General features: G+C 48.5%; 1 protein-coding gene and 1 long non-coding RNA gene across 2 annotated transcripts; one reads left to right on the top strand and one right to left on the bottom strand.

The window, feature by feature from the left end:
- Nucleotides 1-2,435: 2,435 nt before the first annotated feature.
- Nucleotides 2,436-23,787, top strand: LOC116448889 (pinopsin-like). The gene is made up of 4 exons (XM_032119910.1): nt 2,436-2,754; nt 4,748-5,076; nt 18,048-18,281; nt 21,430-23,787. Exons 1-4 carry the CDS (start codon nt 2,436-2,438, stop codon nt 21,664-21,666), a joined length of 1,119 nt encoding a protein of 372 aa, XP_031975801.1. The 3' UTR covers nt 21,667-23,787.
- LOC116448632 lies at nt 9,382-16,417 on the bottom strand. The gene is made up of 2 exons (XR_004242066.1): nt 16,245-16,417; nt 9,382-10,021 (listed from the first exon to the last, which is right to left on the bottom strand). It is a non-coding gene; the product is annotated as an uncharacterized LOC116448632 (long non-coding RNA).
- Nucleotides 23,788-25,048: the final 1,261 nt, after the last annotated feature.

The following is a 25,048-nucleotide window of genomic DNA, read 5'->3' as shown; positions in this document are numbered from 1 at the left end:
CCCCCCATGCTGCACACACCCCAGCACAAAGCCCCGTGCAGCCACCTACACCCCACCAGTGCATCCCCCTGACAGCTCTCCACACGCTGGGTGAAATTTATTAAACGTCTCCACAGTCTATTAAACGACACAAAAATTCCAGCCAGCGCCCCACGCAGCACAGGCTGGATTTCCACATCAGGACAAGGGATTTACAGGACAGCACAGCCCAGAGAGTGGTGCAAACCAGGAGGAATTATCTGCGTCTCTGTCCTGCCCCTTTCCAGCCATTATCAAAATATTTGTGTAGGAGATGTGTTTGGATACTGGATAGCTGGACGCTGATACTCGATAACCAGCAGAGAGGCACAGCAGCAAAGCTGCCGGCACCGAGTCCAGCTGCGGATGCCGCATTTTAGCGCTGCAGTGCCGCCACTCCTGCGGCCACCGACAGAAACGCCACCTCCGTGGGTGGCCGGCATCGTGCCCTCGGACCCGCCACAAAGCCCCGGGGCTTGCCCGTTCTGCTGGCACGCCAAGCCCTGCCCTTGGCTCCCCGGGCTGTGGCCACACGCCAGGACAGCTGGCGCTGGGCAGCGCACGGCCCCGGCACGTGGGTGCTGCCCACACCACGGCAAACACGGGCAACACCCAGCCTGGCAAGGAATTCACCCAGCCCCATGGGTGAGCTGGGGCGCCAAAAGAGAGCCCTTGAACAAGACAGTTATCTGGCACAGCCCGGCACAGGGCTGCTCTGGGAAAGCCAAGGCGACACGAGGGACAGGCCACCCTCTGCCCGGCTGGTCCCAGACACGGCCTGAGGCCACGTCTCATGGGCATCGTGTGCCCGGGGCTTGTTTTCAGGCTCTCAGCCAATCCTTTTCCCCAGTGGCGCAATTCCCACCTTACTCCGGGGGGCCCTGTGCCATCTTGTGGCCGGTGCTAAAACTGAGGGAAACGTAACCAAATCTCTTCAGATTTCACATTTGGTTTTAGGTAAATCCTATCCTTTTTTCAGAGGGTAAACCAGTTTCACCAGCAGCTGTGAAATTCCAGCCAAGTTCCCACATGATCAAGCAGACAGAGGTGCTGCAGTGTAGCACCTTTCCCCCAAACGAGGTGCCAAGTCCCTTTACCACAACAAATAATAAGTGGTGTGATTTTCCAGGTGACATGAAACATCAGAGCAATTTTACATTACCAAAACGGCTATTTGACACATTTTCAGAAAATGGTCTGAAACATCCCACAGCATTCTCCTGGAAAAACTGGCAGCCCACAGCTTGGACAGGCACACTCTTCACTGCATTAGGAGTTGCCTAGATGGATGCACCTCAAATCCTGTGTCCAGTTCGGGGCCCCTCACTCCATGAAAGACATTGAGGGGCATGTCCAAAGGAGGGCAACAAAGTTGGTGAAGGGTCTGCTTTCCGTCCTTATTTTGTATCTAAATGCACAGGCCCAGGTGACTGACCTCTTGTGCTACCTGCCCAGTTACATTCTTGGTCTTCAGAAATGCTGATAAATAGTATCATCAGCTGGACCCTGTCCATCCCTAACCCACCATACAATTAGCAATCCAGAAGAAAGGCAAAAAGCAGCCAGGCTTCCCAAAGTGCAGGGGTTTGGTTTTAAAAAAATTAACTTGGTCATTACAAGCAGAAATACTCTGAACTGCCTCCTCCCCATCATAAACAACTGATAAAAAGAGAAAAAAAAGAGAGGAGGATATCAGACTTCACGTCCTCCTTTTCAGTACTAATTGCTCATAGCAACCAAGCTTCAGGAAATTAGACAAATTCACTTTTTATCTGCAAATATAGAGAAAAATTCCCTTGTGAATAGAACAGTGGGGGTGGTTTTTGCTTCTAGGACAGCGCATCAAAACAATAAAATGCCTGACAGTGCTCTCCTTACTGAGGGATGGGATATGACCAGAACTTGGCTGGGTTGCAGAAGTGCCCAATAGATTTTAAGGAACTTTAACTGATAAGAAACGCTTTACTCTCTAGCTGGTTGGCAGCTCAAGCTTCACCTTTCTTGCACACTAGGAAAGTCTGGGTCAGCCCGTGCTCTTCACAGCGTAACTCTGAAAGCTCTACCGGCCGACCTGAGACTCACACATCACTCAGTGCTTTAGTTCGTGTGTCCAGGCGGTGCCTGCACCCAGCCAACGCTGTGGCTCTGGCCTGGATTTACCGATACGCTCAGCTTTGCCGCTGTGCCCCCTTGCCCCACAGCGAGCCCTGGGGTCTCCAGGGGCGCCGCAGGACGCTGTGTCCCGCACACCGGGCTCGGGGTGCCGGGCTCGGGGTGCCGCTCACCTGTGCTCAGCTCAGCCGGAGCCAGCCCCGGGCGGGGGGAGCGGAGCAGCGGCGGGGGCCGGGGGCGGAGCGCGGCAGGCGCGGACCCTTGCGCCTCTTTCCCCGCGGTGTCGGCGCGGAGGCAGCGCGGGGATGCCGGCGCCCGGCGCCGCTGCCGCCTGCGGGGACGGCCGGGACGAGGCGGGCCGGTGCCTGAGCCCCGCGGGGCGGCTGGCGGCCGCCGTGTGCCTGGGCGCCGTGGGCAGCCTGGGCTTCTGCAGCAACCTGCTGGTGCTGCTGCTCTTCTGGCGCTTCCGGGCGCTGCGCTCCCCCATCAACCTGCTGCTGCTCAACATCGCGCTCAGCGACCTGCTGGGCTGCGCCCTAGGCACCCCGCTCGGGCTGACCGCGGGGGCCGCCGCCGCACCGGGGGCCGCCTGCGCCTGGCACGGCTTCGCCACCGCCCTCTGCGGTGAGTGGGACCCGACCGGGCCGGGGGGCGGCCGGGAACCGGGGGGGGCTGCGGGGGCTGCACCCGCGGAGCGGAGGGCACGGCTGTGCCCGCCGGGAGGGGACGGGCCAGCCCCGGCAGCTCCGGGGAGGACAGGGGAGGAGACGGGCCAGCCCCTGCAGCGGGGGCAGAGCCCCGCACCACGGGCAGGTGCGGTGGGTGCGGGCCCGGGTGCGCGCAGGCGGGAGAGCGGCGGGTGCGGTGAAGCTCGGGCTGTGCGTGGGGAGCGGGACACCCGGCACGCCAGGAGCACAGGGCTGGGGTTAAACTTTCCCAGCTTCAGTGGTTGTTTTTCTGGGAAAAGCCCATAAGCCCCCAGGCAGCGTTAAGTGTGAGTCCTCATTCAGGCTCCAAAGTGTGTTTCCAGCAGCTACGGAAGAGCTGTACAAACTTTAAAGGATGAAAACGGAGCGTAGAATCATAGCCTCGTTCAGGTTAGAAAAGACCTTTAAACGCATCGAGTTCAATTACTAACCTAGCACTGTCAGGCCCACCACTAAACCCTGTCCCTGAGTGCCACATCTCAGCGTGGGCAGCTCTGAGTCTCCACAGCTGCGATTTCTTGGAAAGCTGGTGGCTTCCAGCCCTGATCCCAGATCCCGCTGCAGGAGTGGGAAGCACTGGGCTGGACAGACCAGCAGAAAAGAGCAGCCCTGTGTGCCTCTACCTTTACCCAGCCCCATCTTCACCTGCCAGCCAGGCACAGAGGGAGAGCCCCGGTGCAGTGGTGGTGGTGAGGGGGCTGTGGGTACAGCAGGTGCAATATAAATCATGTTATACATAACAATATCTCATGGTTTAAAGCTTCCCAGTGCTGACAATCTCTCCCAGCCTGCTGTACCACTGCAGACACTGGCACACATCAGAGGGGTTCTCCCCCAGCCAGCACTCATATGGAGCAGAGGCTTTACCAGCAGAGCATCCCTCTGCCCATCAAGACAGACCTGAACAACGCAAGGACCACAGCTCAGCCTGGCATCCAGAGCCACTTTAGGAGGCACTCACACTGCTTATGCATACTCTAAAGATGTATTTGCAGCAGCTGCAGTTCAGATGTTTGCTGCCATCTCTTTCCCTCCTGAAGTTATACAGGGTAACAAGCCAGCTGTGTGCATGTAAAACCTTTACTTGGCAAGGAAAGTTTACCAGGAGTATGTCAGCATCCAGCAACATTCCCTTGTACAGGCCAGCATCGCCTGTATATCGGGAGGTGTGTGTGGAGGGAAATTGCAAACTCTTTTATCAGCTTTAGAAATTAACGCCCCTCCAGCATTTCTGCATGCAAAAGAAGCCTTTGATTTGCTGCTGGTGGTTTTATTGCCCCATTTGTGTCTGCTGGGAGTACCCCAATTGCAGGAGACCAGTAACTGGCTCTGCAAAGGCTCATGAGCTGCTTGCCCCCCTGAGGGGGGCACACCAGGGCACTTGCTGGCACAGGGGGCTTCAGGACAGGGGTTTAATCTACAGCTCTTCATTATGCAGAGCATGAAATCCTTATGAAAACCCTGTGGGACTGCACTTCCCCAAGAAGGGTTCAGAAAGCTGCACTTTGGAGCTGGCAGAGGAGCACCAGATCAGCTCCACACTTAGGGCAAATCTAGATAATTTTCTCTAATTTTACATGTGCAGCAAGAACAAAATCTGATGGAGAAGCCAGGATTTTGCTGCAGGTCACACACACACACGTATCAATTCAGACAGATGTGCTTAATTATTGATCAGCATTTATAACTGACTGGCTTTGGCTGGACACATGTTTAAACACCCCCAGCTTTTGGTGAGTGGGGTCAGGCACCTCCAGTCCCAGTCCCAGTCCCAGTCCCAGTCCCAGTCCCACCGAGTTTCCAAAGCCAATGCCATCAGGCTCATCCAGAGCTTGAAATATTTTGGGAGAACATACAGCAAAGCCTTCATTCATTCACTTTTGCTGATACATGTGTCTGGTTTGATACAGGCATCATCTCGCTCGTCTCCCTGGCTGTGCTTTCGTACGAGCGTTACTGCACTATGACGAGAACAACAGAGGCTGACACCACAAACTACAGGAAAACATGGGCAGGCATCATCCTGTCCTGGACATACTCCTTGCTCTGGACTGTTCCCCCACGTTTTGGCTGGAGCAGCTATGGGCCAGAAGGACCAGGAATAACCTGCTCTGTGAACTGGCATTCCAAGGATGCCAACAACGCATCCTACATCGTCTGTCTTTTCGTCTTTTGCCTCGTAATCCCTTTTGCCATCATTGTCTATTCATATGGGAAGCTGCTCTGTGCTGTGAGACAGGTAAGTTGATTCCTCAGCTGCCTTTTGTCTGTGGCCCCAAACCAGGCAGAAGCCAGTGATCACCATTTTCCACCTTTAGAACTCCTCTGCTGTCACATGTGCTGCTAGCCCTGGAAACTGCCTCTCCTGTGACTGTCCTGGTGACAGGCTCCAGTCTACCAGGGCTTTACAAGTCACACCCAGGTGTGTACAGCTGGAGGTCCCTATGACAGCATCACAGACAAGGGAAGTTTGCTAGATACTTCAAATTATCCCTAATTAAAACTAGGAAAGATTGATGAGATTGGTCCTAGGATTTAAATCTGCAGGAATGCTATGGAGAGGTGAGCATTATCAGCAGGTCCAGCAGCTGCATGGTCAGTGGAGGGTGTGGGAGCTGTGATTTCTGAAGATCAGCGGAACATTTGGTACCAAACACTGTCAGGGCAGCACCGTCAGGCAGCTGGAAATGCCAATGCAGAGGTTTGTCCTCCTTTGTGCAGAACATCTGCCTTTAGCCACGAATCCCGGGGTGTGATGGACCAGCACTGCCTGCTCATGGCACAGTGATGCTGGGAGAGACCCATGAGCATGGCAGCCCCTCTTTGGGGACCAGTCTGTGGACAGGCTAGGACTTTCTCTCAGCACAAAAGGGTCATTCACCCCCTAAACACCTCCACATTGGGTCCCTGCACCCTAGGAGCCCACCCCAGGCTGAGCCTCAGCTCCATCAGTGTTACCAGACCTCACTTGGGCTCACCTCATGCAGTGAGCACCTGAAAGATAAGAGAGAATTAGATAAAGGTCACTCTATGAGCCACATTTGCAGATGTAAACATTTAATTTAAGCTTGTTACCATCAGGGACTTTAGGCAGAAGTAAATTAAATCAGTGGAGATGTTTAAATTAATCCTCATACCCCCCAGCCCATTGTCTTGTTACAAATACCTTTTGTTCCCCCTGAAAGCCAGCTCAGTCCTCTCTGGTCACCCTTTGCTGGGAACAGCTGCTTCTCCTGCACCACCATGGACCAGTCTCCTGAGTGCAGGCAAGGGCTGGCTTTCATAGGACTTCAATGTTTTTCCATCTTTAAGAGCTAAAAATACTGTTTTAGAGGTGCTGCTCGTTGCAAGGTATTCACAGCAGCTGGGACTGGAGCAGGTCCTGCCTGCAAGAGAGGCTGTTCCTCTCCAAAGCTCTTCTAGGGGCAAGAAACAAGAAAACCTGCTTTCCTGTCAAAGGCTGTGCTGTCTGGTGTGTCAGAGTGATCCCCACAGCTTGGACAAGCTCTCCTGGCTCTGCCCTCCCCAGTGCCAGCAGAGCCTTTATTTCTGCTGGAGCTGCACCTGTGCAGGAGCACTGGAGGGTGTAAGTTTTTACATTAAATACTCTTCCCACTTATGCAGCCATCACATAAAAAGTTACATTTGGGCTCAGGAGAGCTGTCTGTCTTCAGGACAGCTGTGGCCACTAAGCAGGGTGAGTTACACCAGCAGTTCAGGCAGCAGCAGAGCTCAGCAGCTTTAGCAGAGCCCTCTGTGAATGCAGCGAGCAATGGGATCCCTTCAGTGATGTGAGCTGCTCCACCAGGGACCAGAGTGGCATGGAAAAGGGACAGGGTGGTGGCAGGGGCTGTTACCCTCCCTGTCAGATGGGTGACAACTCTAAAGGTCAGGAGCTGCCTTTCCTGGGCTCTCTGGTCCTGCAGGAATCCCAAGACATGAGAAAATAATAGAAAATTATTCTTTTGTCTGGATCTGGACTATCCTTTCAAGAAGGGGGATTTTCCATGAAGAGGGAAAGTCAAAACTGGATGGTACTGTGGATGCACCTGGGCTCATTTGGGAGGACAAGAGGGAGGGGAGGTGCAGGGGCAGAAGCCCCAGAGCCTCTCTCCTGCCTCCTGCCCTGGCCCAGGCAGCGTCCCCATTCCCATCCCCAGTGCCATGCCCATTCCTGACCCAGGCTGCTCCCAGATGGTTGTGCTGCTGCCCAGGATCTCCCAGGGCAGCAAATTCCCTGTGTGTGTAAGAGAGAGAGAAAAAAAAAAGGAACAAAATAAGCTTCACATGCCAGCTGAATATTTAAAGAATTGAACAACAGACATTTGTGGTTTTAGTGGACCCCAAATTATAGGCAACACTCTGTAAGCCTTTAATAGTGCTTTCAGCTCCTGCCATGAAAAGTTGCCTTTAACTGAGATTATCTGCACCACTTACGGGAGTAAAACTGTACTGGGAGATCAGGGCGTTTGGTTTCAGCCAGGCATGAAAAATTGTATCCTTTCGCTTGACATTTGTATTTTCATGCTCTGATTTCTGACCTGATTGTCATCACAGGAGATATGCAGGGATGCTCAAACTCTGGGAAATTGGTCTCGGCTCCCATTCCCACTGTATTGCTTCAAGGTCACAGTTTCAATAAACTTGAAGACAATTGTCACCACTACAAGCGGGTCTGTTTTTCCTCCCATGTCTTGTTTTAGGCAGGGGATGGTCAGAAGGAAGGGTTTGCTCTGAGCCATTTAAAATGAATACCACAGGAGCTGGGATGTATTACAGTACACTGTCGACAATAAATCGGAATTCTGAAAACAACCATTAGAAAATGAGGGCTATCAAGGTTCCCAAACACATTGAGCTTTAGTCTTAATTATCTCATTTCTGAGGAGTCTTTCTGCTTTGATACAGGTCTCATACCTCCCCTGTGAAGGACTGCAGAGGGCCCAGGCAGAAGCAAAGGCTGCTGCTTTCCTGGGGAAGCGAGAGCACAATGCAGTTGTGCACTGGCAGCCAGCTGGGTGAGGGGGTTCATCTCTTCTTCCTGGGGTTCCTGCACAAGGGCTTCACCACAGTGCCCCAGGGGATGGCAGGAGGTGGCTGTGACCCCCATGTCCAGTCCCATTCTTGAAAGGGACCTGCTAGCAGAAATCTGCCAGCTGGGGTTTGCTGCAGAGAGCAGGGATGCTTTAGGATGGCCTTGGTTTTGTTAGCAGAGCCTCAAGACTGTTACTGCTCCTACAGCTGAGTATGCAGCTCCAGAGGAGTACACAGGATCTCATCCATGCTCCATGCCACAGCAGAGAAGCTGTAATCCCTCAGCTCAGATCACCTTGGGAGAATGACAGAATTTATGAAGGTTTAGAAATGACAGAAGTGAAGCAGAGCCCGCAAGGCAGCCAGCAACCAGGCTGAGCAAGCTGTGAGAAGCAGAAAAGCATATCTGCCTCTTCCTCTGCAGAGCCTGGTGCCCTCAGAGGGCCTGGCAGCCAGGGTCAGAGGTTGTTGGGGTAACCTGTTCAGTGCTCAGGGGGAAGCACACAGTGCTGCTTGCAGCAGGGCAAACCCTGTGGGACGTGAAGCTGGGCAGTGCAGGGAGGCTGGATTCATCCTCATCCAAAGCCCCCTGGCTGGTTTGAAAAGCTTGGTCGTGTCTATAACTTCTGCAAAAGCACTCCAGCCAGCAGAAACAGTGCACGTGGACTCTCAAAGACAACTTTGGCAATGCAAAGTTAAGGGGCTACCAAGAAACAGTAGTTCAGAATTTCTTCTAGTACAAGTACTTGGTAGCCAGCATTGGGTTCACCCCGAGCTCGTGGATGTCCTGAAGAATGAAGGGCTCTCCCTGGCCATTCCTGTGTTTCAGCAGTTTGCACAGCCCCAGGTGTGGTGTGTACAGATGCCCAGTATGGACCTGCCTGGGTAAACCACCTGGTCAAACATGAGTTGCATCCCAGATTCCAGCTGGAAATAGCCAGCTCACTGAAAGCACCACACAAGCAAAATCCATGAATCCTGCAGGAGACAACCATTCTGCTACCAGGTTTTGGAACAGCTGTAGTCAGCACATTCAACCTTAAAAATGCTCGCTGGAAACAGATAAATCATTTTGTGAGCACAGGGATTAGAAGGTCATTAATTAGAGTCATTGACAAGCTTGGCTGAGTCCTCTCCCATGACTTGTCAAAACGCAAATATAATCGATTCCAGCTTTTGTGTCACTACATTACAGTGTGGTTGGGGTTTTTTCCCTTTAATTCTCAGACAAGCTACTCTTCTATTATCTCTTTGACAAATGAATCCGAGGGCCTGCCTTCAAATTATTGACCAGTGTTCATCCTAATAGATCAGGGCAAGGCTCAATATTCTGCTTTTCTGCACAGACTCCTGCCCTGGGTTGAGTCACATCAGGGTAAATCTACCTCAAGCAGTAATCACAGGCAAGGCAGGAAAAGCCAACACCTTGGCATGGTTTCCACCAGCCCTCTGCCCCCTTGGTCCCCCAAGTGTTGTGGAAAAGAAAAAAGTGCAGCAAGTAGGCATTTGGTGTGTTGCATGTTAATTTCATTATGTCAATTAGCAAGTCCAACAGTTTCTAATGCTGGGGTAATAGCTTCATACAGCATGGGCAGGAGAAACTGGGGGAGAACAGCACTTTTCCAGCAATTCCCTTCCAGCGGCAGGAAGGGGAAAGGGTGATTACACTGCTCCTTCAGCATTAATCTGGCCAGTATGAATAGCAACAATAAACTGGGACTGAACTGGGCATGTGAGACAGACACATTCCCAAAGGCAGGAACCATGACAGGTTAAGCACTGGAACATCTCAGACACCAGGGAAGAGAAAATCAGTCTTGAGACAGCTGAGCCCAGAAGAGCTGCAGAAACCATGCAGGTCAGTGATCAAAGAGGGCAATCACCTTTAGAAACGGGATCGATCCACCCACGCGCAGAATAACCAAAGAATTGGCTTTCTTTGCTTCAATTGACTTCAGTCCCAGTGAAAATGCGGCGGGGGGTGTTTCTGTATTTCCCCACTCGGACGGTAGCAGGAGCTCTGCCCATTCGAGATGCTCGGATTCGCGTTCAGTTGGTCTCTGCCGCAGGTTCCCCTTCTCAGAGCTGCGGGAAGGGCTCTTTCGTCCCTCGGCAGCAGCAGCAGCTGTGGGCAGTGGAGGATCTGATACCTACGTGAATACAAAGCACGTGTGAGAGGAAGGCCAGAGCCTAGGTGCTGGCTCTGGAGCCACGGACAACATTTTCCCCTTTGGGATACTGTGATTCCCTGGAGGATTTGCTTAAAGAGGGGCACTGCCTGTTCTCAGCTTCTACAGAGAGCTGGAGGGGAGATACCTCGTGCTGTGCCACGGCATGATTTGTCCAACAGCAGTCGTGACCTGGTGAATACATTAAGGATTTTTCTAATTTTTTGAAAACAAAGCAGCTGTAACATTTTTTTTTTCTCCTGAAGCGCAAATATTTTTCCACAGGAGCTTCCAAACCTCAGATGTGTCCAAGCCCGTGCAGTGAGGGAAGCAGAGCCTTGCAGAGCACTCTCCCTTAGGACAGCAGGGAGCAGCCGTGCCCCGCGGGCTGAGTTCCCCTGCCCTCCTGCCCAGAGAACGCATTCCCTCCTCCACTGGCTCCTCCTGGTACTCCGCTGTGTATCACAGGTAACACTTGAGAAGACCTCCACTCTCAGTAAGAAGAACATACTCTCACCACAGTCATTACTGATTAAAGAATCAATGCAAGATGCAGAAGGAGGGGAACCAAAGCTGTGTGAACATCAGTGGTGCTGAGATGTTTTAATAACCATTCTCACTGACAGATGGGCTGTGCAGATTCCTAGCTCTGAAGGACATCCCTGCACAGTAAGCCCCCAAGCCTGGAAGCACCCTGGCTGTGTTACAGGGAACTCAGTGACTGAGAAGGATGAGGCCACACTTCCAACCCAGCAACCTCCCAGCCTGCACTTGGTACTCCAACCTCTGCAAACAACAACCAGGATGAATTATTTTAATATTCTGGTATTTGAGATTAAAAATTTACCCCCTTTAGTGATTAAAATACCTCTCCTTACAGCTCTCTATGTTTATAACAGCAAGAGAGGAACTGAATTTAGATATAAATCTTGATCTTAAATCATGTGGTTCACCCTTGAGAGGACAGAGGTGGATGTGAGAGGATGCTGCGAGCACTTCAAAGGATGTCTAAGCCATAGAGCTCCTCCCTTGCACACCACAAGGCCCTCACTGTGACTCCTTTAGCACCTTCCAAGCCCTCTCAGAAATGAGGTACTACAGCAGAGGTGAAAGACATCAGCACAGCAGCTGGAATTGGATTTCTTCTCTCTCTCCTCTCACATCCCTATAAGCTTTGGCAGAGGTCTGTGTTAATACTGGAAACAGCAGCTTCCAGAGAGCCATCAGTAGTGGATGGTCCCTGCATGGGCTGTGTGATCCCCTGCCAGCAGGACACAGCCTGAGACCACCTTCCTTTGCTTACAGCCAGCTTTAAGTGATTTTGGCCAAATTTCCACAGGACCATTCTTGTTAACCCACCACAGGAGATTTTCCACAGCCTTCACTTATGGGAAGAGATGATTTGCAAAGGCAAATCTTCACCCAACTCTTAGTGCTGGGCAGCACCAGGAGCACAGCCTGAGGGTCAGAATTTTGTTTGGACCCACCAAACTAGTGGGTGTCCTCTTTGTATGAACAGGCAAACTTGGGATATTTTGGTGCAAACCCAGCTCATTAAGGTACATGAACATACCCTGTATTTAGGGTTGAAGCTGAGGCAGAAGCATTAGTGGGATTAAGAGCACAAGACATTTTGTACATCATGAATGGTCACATTTGTCATCCAGTTCCCTTCCCTGTGACACAGCCAAGTGAGGTGGAAGTCTCTACAGCATTCCAAAAGCAAGGAGAGGCTCAGGGCAACCCAAACTGTGTGTCAATTACTGAGGGAGAAAAAGGTAAAATATCACAGGAAAAAAGCAGGGGAAAAGGAAACGTTTGATTAGAAGAATCGATAATTTATGTGGACTGTTGTCAAGCTTGAGTGATACAAATGTATTCATGTGGCTGAGGATTTCTCTGCCTTTTCACAGGCCCTCAGAAGAGAGGGGGCCATCTCTCAGCTGTGCAGGTCACAGACATCGCTCTTGAATCTCTGCTTGGGCAAGAAGTGGGCATGGGGCAGTGCAGGGGAGCCCAGAAACCTTGAGCAGGGAAAGCAGAGCACCTCATAAGTGAAGCCAAACTTGAGGCTCAGCTCACAGCCTAACACCTCTTCTGCAAAAGAAGGATGGAATTCTGGTTGAAATTATTTAGCAGTTGGAGGCAAAAGCAATTTCTTACAGATGTTTTATTCCTTCCTGTGCATAAGGTGTTCCATTATCCATAAAAATACACTTAGTCCCAGGCAAGAAACCAAGAATCAAGAATGCTGTGGTTATGGAAGAAAGGTGCAACTGCTACTGCAAGGCTCTCCACAGCCCACAGACAGGCTTTCTTCTGCCCTGGAAATCCTGAGGTAGGATTTCCAGCCTTGAGAATAATTGTGGGGGGTTGCCCTAGAAAATAATTCCCACTGTTTTAAATCAGTTTCCATTTCCACTCTCCACTGCCAGCTCAGCTTTGCTGGGTGTGCAGCTGGGGCTGGCAGAGCCCCCTGGTTTCAGCCACGGCACAGCAGGAAGCTCTGCTGCCCTTGCAGAAAAGGGCGCTGCATTTTCTGTGACTTTCAGAGGACTGATAAACCCTTTTCATTTCACATCTTCTGCAAAACATCACCCCCACCTCACACTCCCCCATCCCCCCCAAAGCATGCAGAAATACACATCTATATGTCTATGTAAATCAGAGGGGCTTCTAATTGTCCTCTTCCATATAGGAAGGACCTGGGCCCCAGCCAGTAGGGACAGGGCTTAGCTGGTGTTGCACAAAGGGCACTGCATAAGGTTTGTCTTTCACTCAGACAAAGGAATTTAGGTTTTTGTCATCAATGACAAAGCTAAGGCTCACAATATGTCAATTTACCAGATCTAGTGCAGGTAATCGGCACACTGGGAAGCCAGGAGGCAGAGGTTTCCAAGTGACAAATGAGCAATGAAGCTGCTTTTTGCCTCACGTCATTTTGAGTCTCCAGCTTTGCTCTTCCCCATCTCCCCCTGTGCTGTCCTGCAGACTGATCTGCTGGGCTCAAGGCCTCACTGTTTGGTGGGGTAAAAGCCCCAGGTCTGTCAGAAGCAGAGCTCTCCTCTCACAAGACAAGCATTAAAACAGACATGGAATAGAGCTGGCAACTTGCTCTCCTCACTCTCATTTTCATGGCAAGGCACTGAATGGATGGGACTTTTAAGAAAGCCAATGCTTCACTGTGAATGCAGGTAATGAATTTCTAGCTTCTATGATTGCACTTAAAGGCTTTTAAACATAATTCAAAGGTTTGAATGCTAGGAGGGATAGAAAAAAGTTCCTTCAAAATAAAATCTAACTTGTTCTTGCAACATTTCTGTATGGGACCGTCAGCTGCTTATCTCCTCTCCAAGCAAAACTTTTTAAATTAATATTTGGACAGATCATGAAATACTGTTAAACCAGCACTGAATGACTGCCCACTGTTTTAGAACTTCAAGGAAATTCTCATATAATCATAGAATGGGTTGTGTTGGGTTTGAAGGGACCTTAAAGATCATCTAATCCCAACCCCAAAGGGTTGAGGGTTTCCCCTGAAGCATCCAACTTAGCTACCTACATTTATCAATTCTTAGAAGCAGTGCATATGCTGATGTGCAGGGACCACCAGGAATTCTCACATCCTCTTCAGAAGAAATCAGACTGACCTTCAGTGCACAGGCTATGCAATTTAATTGCATCTCCATTAGGTTATAGTTTGATTCCTCAGTGCATATTCAAACAGCCATAGCCATGAATTCTCCAGGGCAGAGCATAACTGAGTATATCTGATTTCACAGCTCTTGGGCTCTTTCTAATGAACAGGCAGTGATGCCTGAAGGTGTTCAGCTGCTGCCACAGCCCAGGAGTGCCTGTGCTGCCCCTTTTGTCTCTGCTTTGCTCACATAAGACAGGGGCTCAGCTGGAGTGCTCAGGCCAGCACATACACAGTTTGGTTGAGGTTTTTTTCCCTTTATCTCCCTTATTCTGACATTTCTCAAGGACCATCCTCTTACTCCCATGAGTGTTGCTGCCAGTTCTCAAAGCTCTAAATAGTATGGTGGTTTCACAAGACAAGAGAAGACATAGTCAGTCACTCAGCTGAGATTCTCACATAACCCTGAAGATTCAGGAGCTCTTCACAGTGGGAGCTTCATGGCTGAACCTCCCAGCTGGCCATGGGTACACTCAGCTGTGCTCTCCAGGCCTGGATGTCACTGAGCAATTTCCATATCCAGTGCTGAAAACACATATTTTACTTTCCTAGTAAGGTGATGACTCTTATTTCTGCACAGTGTCAGCAATATCAACCAGGAATTTGCTGTGTCCACAGTGACCTCTGTTTAAACCTGTCCTTATTGTTTGTTGCATTAGTCACTCATCCATGTCCTTGTATCTGTGACATCCAATGCCACACTGCACAAACACTATTTGTGAGCATTTTTGCTCCTATACTGGGAGGATGGTTGTGTAAGTTCCCAGTTATGGTCAGTGAAATTTTAAAAAAGGCAAATTAATCACTTCTGCAGGCTGAATCACCACCTTGAGGTGCTTCTCTGCAGTAGAAAACACAAAGTAACTTAGCCAGTACATGACAGATCTCAGCACAGGGACTGTCCTTCTCCTGTGTTCATGGTCACCTCCACCATGGGACCTGTCTGACAGCAGAGGATAATACATAGCACAGGCACATCATGGTTCAGCCTGTCCCTGGCAGAGGCAAACAGGGAGCACAACAAACTCCTGCTGCATCCAGCAAGCCCCAAAGTCATGGGTTGCATTGAGAGAGTGCATATTCCATGGAAATGCCTCTATAATGTAGGGGATTAACTACTGCACTGGCCACAGCATTTGGCATCTTTGTGACCAAGCTTCAGTGGAGTTTTACTGGAAAGGGCACAGCAGAGTGAGCTCTGGGATGAAAAGGACAGCTTACGTGCAGAGTGAGCGCACAGTAACATTTCCACTGCGTTAACCTTCCTCCTGCTCACATCAGTGGTCGTGGAAAGTGACTCCAGCCCACGGGGAACCATCTCTTCACCACCCACAGCAGTTCCCAGCGTCAGCCTTTACTGCATGCCCATGGCAGGGACTGGGTGCTGAGCAGAGCCCAGGAGAAACGGGGTCAGCACCTTACATGGGTGTGCTGGGTGGGTGTGGATATGCCCAGCTCTTCCTGACCCTTTCGTTGGCTTCCCATGGGAAAATCAACACCCATGGGAAGCAAAAGTAAAGGACATTGTAAGAGCAAGATGGGGCCAGGGCTTCCAACTCCCCAGTCTCGCTAACTCAGTACACTGGGCCACACATTCAACACATAGAAGGCATGATACAGAGGCAAAACAAATTTTAGGAAACCGAAAAGATCATTTTGGAAGAAACAGAGACTCAAATTCCGGTGAAGAAAATACAAAGGCTATAAAAGCACATTTTTTCATGGCTCTTTTCTATACCAAAACCTACAGAAATAGAGAGATTTTAAAAACAAATTTCTTGCACATGACATCGAGGTTTAGATTTTTGACCAAACCAGAAGCAAAGGACAGTATAGAGCAGATCAGTGCACTGCCAGGGTACCCCTGTGCTAAACTCCTGCAGTGGCATTGCTGCTGGTAACCCAAAGCCAGGAGCAGCCTGAGCTGACTTTCCAATCTCCATGGGCCAGCAACTAAAGGCAAGCATGGGCCAGACTTGTGCTCTTACCTTTCCTGGAAGTTATCAAGACAAAATTAAACTAAAAACCCACAGCACCACTCACCAGCATAATTTTTACATAGCTCTTTGCTTTGTCCAGATACAGAGGGTGATCTGATGCCAAGTCTAGGCACAGCCCACAGTTATATGGTACAGCCAAGTCACCATCTGCTGATGGGGTGCAGCAACATTTCAAGGTTGCTGGGTTTGTTTAGTTTTGCAAAAGTTTTCTGCGTGTGTGCCAAATATGAATATCTCAGGTTTCCTTGACTGACCAGGAGAGCCTTGTAGTTGAAAGCAAAAATGCTTCAAGAAGAGTTACAGCAGTGGGAGCATGCTCAAACTTTCTGGCCTCATAGGATGAAAATAATAATTTCCTGCTGCTGGCAAGGAAATGGAAACCTTTCCTTGCTTACCCATGAAGCCATTCCCTGACATCAGCAGTCTGAAAACTGCAAGCTTTTCTCTTTTTTTTAGGAAAGCATAAAATACTTCAGAAGTCAAGAGAGCAATACCTAGCAGAGTTTACCTGAGAAGGGAGCACTGCCCAGGCAGAACATGCAGCAGCAGAAGTCCCCTGCTGGCTTTAAGTTCAAGCCAGTGGCCAGAAGCAGCTGTTCCTCCCTGTGCAGCTCCGTGCCACACCGCAGCAGGATGTGCAGGAGGAGATGTGGAGAGCAAGCATTACACAGCTCCCTGTGACCTTAGCCCTGCTCAAGGTTATTAAATGAGAAATCCCTCCAGAGTCCTCCTCCCATGCCCAGCCTCAGACCAGCCTGATTTTGATCTAGAAAACATCAGTTAAACATTTGTCCTCTCTGGCCTTATCTGAAGGAAGAGGTTGGGTTTCCTTTTCTAAAATTTATAGAAATCAACAGAACAAAAAGGAGCTCTTGGTTTTCCTCGAGGTGCTCCACATGCAAGGCATCACCCACCACCTGCCCCAGGTGTCTCCTGGCACAGGGGGTGGACAGGAGGATCTCAGGAAGGCACAAAGAAACTGGGATTTGTGTGGGGATACAGAACCCTGGCAGCTGGTGCCAATGCCTTTCAGTGCTTCTTGTCAGGAGCCTTAAATACCAAGCGCACATGATGCAAAATGCAACCCCTCTCGTCTCCATCCTTGTTTCCACCCCAATCCAGCTGTTTGGACTTCATCACACAGCCTGAGTGTAGTTTTGTACCGAGGTGTGGCAAACTCTCAGAAAATCCACACACAGGGAATGTGTCATACAAAATTCTTACCAACACCATGAGATACAACATAAAAAGATAAATGTGAGCTTTCTGTCTGAGATGTCTGTGAATAAATCTGAGCTACTGATGCCTGTGGGTGGCTCTGAGAGAAATATTCACTTCTCACTAATGGAAATATTTTGATTAACAACTTTATTTGCCTAGTGGCAAATACCACTTTTTTTCCTTTTAAATCACAGACAAGTGTCATAAAAGATTTCATTTGCACGTTAACAAGATATTTATAAAATACTTGGTATTTGAGTTCCCTCAGCAGGCAATTACAGATATGTTCTATTTTTTGAACAGTTTTGGTTAGGTTTTTTAATTAGTCTCAAGGTGACTTCCAGCACTCAAATACATCCCGACGGATTCCCCATAAAACTGCTCATAATAATTAGTTCCTGGTGCTTACTGCAGCACTTCTCAGTGCAGGCTTTACACAGCCATCACTGAAAGGTCAGGTTTTCAAAACACACTGAAAACTAGGAAACAAGGGCGAGGCATAGGCCAGCAGTGTTTATATGCAATGTGATTTACTTTCAAGTATGTGTGAACCCAAAGTCCAGAGGAGGAGCCTGTTGTAAATCACTTTAATTCAAGTGCTGCCTTTTCCCATGGATTCAGGGAAGGAAGTTCTCTCAACCCCCATTCTTCATGTTCTCGCCTGCCCCAGTGCCCTGTGGGTACAGGGCATTTCATCCTTGCTGGGGGATCACTCCTGGCAGGACTCGGGCAAGCCGTGATTCTGGGAGCACTGGGAGCAGCTGTGCTCTGGTCAGACCAGGGCACATTCCTTCTCCTTGCCTCCAGCCCAGGATACTCCCGTTAAAAGCTGGGATTTAAAGTAAGCTGGAGAAGGCTGCTGTAGATGAAGAGCACTTCTGCTGGTCCTGTTCCAGCTGTCAGGGACACACTCTGAGTACACAACACACCCACCCTGCCCATGGCCAGACAGCTCCTCTCCAGCCAGAACGGTTCAGGTGACGCTGCCAGCCCTGCCCTTAGTGCAGCTGCTCCAGCAGCTCCCATGCACCATCACCTGTGCCCAGTACAAGCAGTGCTAATGCCTTACTTGTGCCTCTGTCCCACCCAGGGGAGCAGCATCAACAAGGGGCTGGGCCGGAGCCGGGAGCAGCGCATCCTGGTCATGGTGGTGGTGATGGTGGTTTGCTTCCTCCTCTGCTGGCTGCCCTATGCAGCTGTGGCACTCATAGCTACCTTTGGGAAGCCTGGGCTCATCACCCCTGCAGCCAGCATCATCCCAGCCATCCTTGCCAAGAGCAGCACCGTCTACAACCCCATCATCTACGTATTTCTGAACAAACAGGTCAGTGAGATGCTCTCCTTCGTTGACTCGGGTTCAGTGTATGCAAGGAGTGAGGAAATAGCGAGGGGAGGTAACAAGAGTATCAGTGACATCACTCAAATCCATGGGAGGGAAGCTCTAAAAAAGGGCTCCAAGGACCAAAATTATTCAACAAATCTGCACTTTTGGAAGATGAATAACCAACTTCCCACACGTGCATATAGCAAAAGATAGGTCCTTCCTTTCCATTGCACAATTTGACAAAAAGAGAAGAAATTTGTGTTCTGGCAAGAGAGAAAGCACCAGAAATTGTCTGAGGTGACTCAGATACGTGAAGTCTTGTAAGGATGTGAGCTCTTGCTGCCCCGCGCCAAGCCCCAGCACAGCACATTGCCCACAGTAACTCCTCTTCTTCACAACATCAGCTCTCCCCTCCCTGATTTACTCTTTTAACCCCCCTCAAATACTTCAGTTGCTCTTTTGTCCTGCTCTCCCCCGCTAAGAGCTGGTGGGAGCCATGACCAGCAAGGATTTGTCTGAAAGCACTGCCAGAGGAGCTGGCCCTGGAGCAGGGGACAGCACACAGCAGGCAGGAGCTGGGGTACCCTCAGCCAGGTCCAGCTCCATCAGCCCACTCACTCAGGAACATTTCACTGATTTTTGCATTGCTGGGATTATAGCAGGTGGATCATTTGTTTCTCCGAGTCCAGCAAATCCTCCACTTGACATGAGTTTTGGAAGCTGTTAGGAAGCACAGGCAGTAAATTGTTCACTCTCTCTTGAAAACAAATGGAGATAGTAAAAGATTGATTTAAGTCTGGCTTAAATTAGCTGTGGGTGTTTTTTCTGGGACATGAGAAATTCCCAGGGAGGGAAAGTTTCCATGATACCATCCATCACCTCCACACCATCCATCAGCTCCACTCACTGTCACAAACAGCTCAGGGGGGTGCAGTCCCTTTTCTGGTCATGCTCAGCCACCTGCAGAATTCCCTGACATCTTCCCTGCAATAGGAGCACTTCTTTCCCTTCTCCTTTATTATTTAGCTTTTAAATAAACTCTCTCATGAAACTGCCTGGAATGTTGGAGAGCTGTTGCCATCCCTTACCAGGGGAAAAGCCCCAAGCACACCAACACATGAAGGGTGACTCTGACTCACTTCAAACACGTCCAACCCTGCTTAAATCCAGAGAGGCAGTTCAAAAATCACAGACTGATCTTAACGTGTGCATGGGCTGGAAAGAGCACTCCAAAACAACACAGACTGTGCAGAGGAGTTTTCTACAGCAACTCTTAATTAATCTTTTTACTAAATAGCTTGCTGAGAGGCAGCAGCTAGACACAAATTAAAGTGGGTTTATCCATGTCAGACTCCTTAAGTTCACCATAACTTTTACTACTAGTGCTCCATACACACTTCATTTTGTTTGTGGAGGGGCTTTTTTATGGTTTTGGTTTGGGATTTTTTTAAAATTCCACTTGGTTTCCATTGCTCAGTTAGTATTTTAGCAGCAATCAGTGCTCAGGTTTCTTCTCTACTCAGTGCAGAATAAGAAGTCAATAGTCTGGGTTTCTCTACACTCAGGAGAGAAGGCAGTAGAAGCACCTCAGACCAGAAGATGCTGCAGCCACCCAGAAGTGCCAGGCAGGTGAAAGCAGGACGTGTTGGTCGTCCAGAAAACCATGTTCAACACTGACACCATTCCTGAGGCTATGGAAATCTATAGGAGATGCCTTGACAGCTCACATAGCTGACATTTCCCTCTAGTTCTGTGCTATTTCTAAAACAATTCTATGTCCAGGCTCCCCCCCTACTTTGGTAAATGCTCACAAATCTCTAATCAGGATGGATAAAATCCAAGAACAGGCCAGATAAAATAATATTCACATGGAGGAAATGCATCCAGGCAAGGACTAGGTGAAGGTTAAACAGATTGAAGAGGCTCTCAAGCTGTAACAGAAATTTACTGGGGATTAAACAGCTACAGAAAGGTACCTGGGAAGAGCCACGTGAGCTTGACCATGAGGGGAGGGGGCAAAGCAAAAACTAGAAAATAGACACTACTCCCCACAAGTTTTGAAGGTGCTTAATGTTTCAATGCTCAGTGGTGAGAGGCTGGTGAAAAATTTATGATTATTACAAAGCAAGTTTTTAATCCTGAGAAAATGCAGTTTTTCATTAAAAAAAAGCAACCTCAGCTGACACAAAAATTGTGTAAAATTTTTAAAAAGCCCTTTTCCCCAGCACGTAAGGCTGCTGATGAAAAGGCGGCCTGATTTTTCACTTGGCTGTTGATAACAAGAGTGGTCAGAGCTTGTTGCTAGCAGCTGCCTTGTACAAAGAATTACCAGTAACGTTGTTTTGGACTCTTGAGTGTAGAGAGATTGGTTATCAGTGTTTGACCCTGCAGATGTAGGGAGGCCATGCACACAATGCATACCACCTAAAATGCCTATTTTTCCAGCTACCGGCAGTTTCCTTACCTTCATGCTTAGCACATTCCCTCTGCCCTCAGATACACAGAATGTTTTGCCATGCAACTGAAAAAATCTCTCCAGTTATGGATATTGAACAAACCCCTTCTGAGAGCTTAAAGTTTTCATCTTTTCCCTGGTCAAACACAAATCAAACCAGCCAGCATCAATTTCATTGATTAGCCTCAATTAGCTCAATCCATACCACACTTTTAGCAGTGGGATATATCCATAACCTGACTGCAGGCCAGCATGAGTGATTGTCAGCTCCCCAAAATCTCCATGCCACAGCAGTGTTTGCATCAGCTCAGTCAGCTGACAGGATCCTACAAACCTGAAAGCAGCCTGGAGAGCATTTAGTCCCTTCTATTCTCTGCATTGCCACAAAGTCAGTAATATTTGTAATCAATTAAAACACAGGACAACTGTTGCAGGCCTGTAACCTGTCCAAGAATTTTGTTTGTGGCTCTCTCCCCTCTGTACTACTTGTGCTGAGGTCAAGGTCTCTTGGCACAATGACTTTTTTCCCCCCACAAAACATTTCAACCTCTAATACAAAATATTATTACATCCATGTTGTTTCAGAGCTATCCCAGGAACTTAATTAATATAAAGACCATGAGATAAAGCCTGTCTTATAAAACCTGAGATGAATTAAATTCCTGCTAACTTGCTGTTCTCTTCGTGTGACAGTTTTACAGGTGCTTTGTGGCGCTTCTGAGATGCAACAAATCCACCGAGAGTTCCACCAGGGCCTTGCCCAGGCCCTGCCGTGCCCTGCAGCGGGGACAGGGTGGTGTTGGCCCTGCAGGGACTGCCCTGGCTGGGCAACCCCTGGCTGGGCAACCCTTGGCCAAGAGCCAGTGCCCAGCACCGGGGGACACCGTGGCAGCTGCAGGAGCCGTGCCCAAGGCTCGCTGTGGCACCTGAGCGGGGCTGCCAGGCCAGCAGCCCTGCCGGCCACTGCCTTTGGGACCTCCCGGCCTCACAGCAGAGTTCTGTCAGATAACTTCAGTTTGCAGCTGCATTGCTAATGGAGAATTGCCCCTCTGCTCTTTCAGAGGCTGGTTTCACCAATAAACCATTGATCTGCTTAGCAAAGGCTCTTTCTCAATCAAATAACAGGAGTTTTATGGGAGTTTTGGAAGGAAACAAAAACCCACAGATGCCTGTAGGAAAAAGGTTAAAAAAGCAACAACAAAACCCAGGTTCTAAAGCCCTTCTGCCAAAGCCCAACCAAACCCAACCACCACAAAACAGAGATCCAGAGCATGGTGCTGTATGACAGCCATAAGAAACAACCTGCATTTGAAGAGAGGAGGCAAACAGGCTCTCCAGGAGGGAATGATCAACTTACAGATGGTCCCTCTCTCCCTGGTTTGGATTATGCTCCTCCATAAATTCTCACATTGCTTTTCAATACAGACCTGAATAGATTATGAAGAACTGTGCAGTTACAAAGTAAAGCTCTAATAAAATTTAAAGTGCATATATTGATTATGTTCCAAAGTCTAGAAATTGCAGTTGAAGCTAAAGAAAGTAAGTTTTTTAGGGACTTTTCTTTTTAATTATCAGCTTACAAAGTTACTGCAGCAAAAAATAACTTCATCCCAACAGTGAAGAAGCAACTCTGAATACACAGCACTCAGCTGGGTAAAGCCCTTGTCTCTGGAAATCTGCCAGTTTGTGAGCATTAGGGAAAAACAAGAGTGTGTCCAGCCCTTTCTGGAAGTGTGGGTATGAGGGCATTTGTGGAGCCAAAAGGGCCAGGCCAGTCAGCTAAGGCTGTGAGCAGTGAAGTACATCAGTGAAACCCTGCAGCACCGAGCAGGAGTGGGAACAGAGTGGTTTTACCCAGAACAGTCCATCAGGAAAGTTGGTTGGGGACCTTCTACAGGATCTTCCTCCTGGACCATGTTTGGGAAGGAAGGTGACAGATGGTGTCTCCTACAAACAGAAAAGCATTGGAAAGCCGCAGAAGTGCAGCTGGAGGAAGAATTATAAACAGACAAACAAACAGGGAATGACCTTCTCCCTCATTAACTCTGAACACAATTTCAATATTTTGACAATATTTTCATCCCAAATTGGAAGGAAAATAGCATGAAATAGCACCATTCTGTGGAGAATTACTTTTCAAATCCCAAACTACATGAAAATGCCTTCTTTCAGAGGAGTTTCACACAGAAGCAAATCCACAGCCCTGTCAACACAGCTGTCAAAAACTTGTACCACAGTGCTTTAATTACCATATATTAGCCAACACAGGGGTCTGGGTGAGTGAATGCTCTGTGCATAGCACTACCAGGAACTACCTATTCCAAAAGGATATTTTTGATTTTTCAGATCATCACAGCTGTCTTTTTCTTCCAGGGATGTGGGTGTTGGTTTTTGTTTTTTTTTTTTTTTTTTGCAATATTAACAAAAGCTTCCTCATAGTCACAGCATTATTTCACAACCTATTTCTTTGTTTATCCCTAAATCACAATTGTACTATTAACCTAAATAATACCAAATGTTTTAAAATACAAAAGCAGAACCATGAATTGAGGCTTTTACTGAGGTTGTATTAGTGGATGAAATCAAAGCAGTGGATGCACTCACTGCTAAGCAATATTAATCAATTATTTATTCCCAAGTATTTTTAAAGGGTAGTTTGTTATTTTCAGATTAGAAAGCATGCCAGGAATTTTTCAGTTTGTATTTTCCCTTGATATTGTCTCTAGGTGGATTGTTAAATCCCAGTATGAATTTTTACATTAATAATAATATTGCAGCTCTGTGACTGGTGGGTTTTGTGTACGCAAAGATCTGTTGTCTTAGAGTATACAAATCTGGTGTTGGAAGGTGCGTTTGAGGTGTTAAATAGTTCACAGTTTGTGATACAAATGTATGTTTCCAACGTGAATTGTTAGTTTCTGTTCTGTAACCCTGTAACCTGCTGCAAACACCACCTGCAACTCAGCTCCAGAGAGCAGCTTGGAACTGCCCTGCTCGGAAACATGCAGGATGTTGTAGCTATAAATAAAAACATTCTCCTATGGTACCTCACCAGCCTTATCTGCTGAACAACTCACTACCACAGCCCTCACACAATTCTCAGAACATGGCACCAGAGAGACAGCAACTACACTTGACTTCATTTGGGATACTCTGGCCAATTTGCTGGATAATACGATCTAGGTGATACCAATTTAATAAAAAACATACAGAAAAGGCCACCCACACACACCAGCACAAGCAAAACAACACAAAACCAAACACATAAATCCCCAGATTCTAATTTACACTTCTAAAGTGAGAGAAAATTCTCCTTGAAAAGGAGGTACAGCTCCCATTTTTTCAATGAGTGTACAGCTCTATACTTTCTGAGATTTATGAGCAGCTCGTAATTTCATTTCAGCAGATGGATTTTCTGTCTGCGATGGCTGTCATTAAAGGGAATGATAATTTCATAACCATTTACCTGAATTTTTTTTTGAACAAAGCACAGTAGCTATGTAACCAGCAGTATCATGGGGTGTTCAGCCACGAGTCAAGCCTTCCCTTACCTGTTTTTCAGCACCTCCAATATATGAAAAATTAGCTAAATGACCAAAATTAGCACTCCTTTGCATCCTTTTTTTTTGTGATAAGGAAAAGCTATTTGGCTTTGAATGTAGGCATTTCACTGCATGCAGACTCAATCCCTAGCAAACCCCTAGGATATCCCAAGAGAGACTTTGCAGAGTTTTCAGATGCAAATCCAAGAACTGGGTTTAGAGTCAAGCAAAACTGATACCAGAAAGGAAATGAATATTAAATAGTTCCAAGCAGCCCCGTCTCCTTTAGAGCTCCCCCTTCCTAGCATCAGGCAGGAGTAACAAAGGATGATTACAGCACAACCACCACACATGCACATGAGGGGGCCTTGCAGTGTCCCTTGGGACACATCAGATGTCACCTCCCAGAGGCACAGACCCCCTTGTACTGATTAGAGAAAAAGCCTTCAAAGACTCTTTCCTTTTTTATCTGGATTGTGTTGGCCCCGCTTCAGGAAGAAACACAAGGAAGCAGCACTGAGGAAAAGTCCCTTCAGGCTATGGGAGTTTTCTCACCACTATAAGGGAGCTTCAGGCCCACAGTCTGAAACTTAATTTTAAGCAAATCAGTTCTCAGACACCCTCTGCCTCACCTTGAATTGAACATAAATACCAGCTTAGCTTTAAAAGACCCAGGTCCCAGATTAGAAGCAGAACAGGCACAAGTCCTATAGGAGAAGGAGGAACACCTGCTGGAGCTGCAGGGAGCTAACTCCCAAGGAAACTTGGGG

Source organism: Corvus moneduloides, chromosome 10, assembly GCF_009650955.1.
Source record: "Corvus moneduloides isolate bCorMon1 chromosome 10, bCorMon1.pri, whole genome shotgun sequence".
Lineage (NCBI taxonomy): Eukaryota > Metazoa > Chordata > Aves > Passeriformes > Corvidae > Corvus > Corvus moneduloides.
This window is presented reverse-complemented; position numbering and strand designations above follow the sequence as displayed.

What these genes read in the sequence shown, in the direction of transcription:
- LOC116448889 (XM_032119910.1), top strand. Translation starts at nt 2,436, where the DNA reads ATGCCGGCGCCCGGCGCCGCTGCCGCCTGCGGGGACGGCCGGGACGAG. An exon ending in CTTCGCCACCGCCCTCTGCG is followed by an intron (nt 2,755 to 4,747) that starts GTGAGTGGGACC and finishes GGTTTGATACAG; the next exon opens with GCATCATCTCGCTCGTCTCC. An exon ending in ACGTATTTCTGAACAAACAG is followed by an intron (nt 18,282 to 21,429) that starts GTCAGTGAGATG and finishes TTCGTGTGACAG; the next exon opens with TTTTACAGGTGCTTTGTGGC.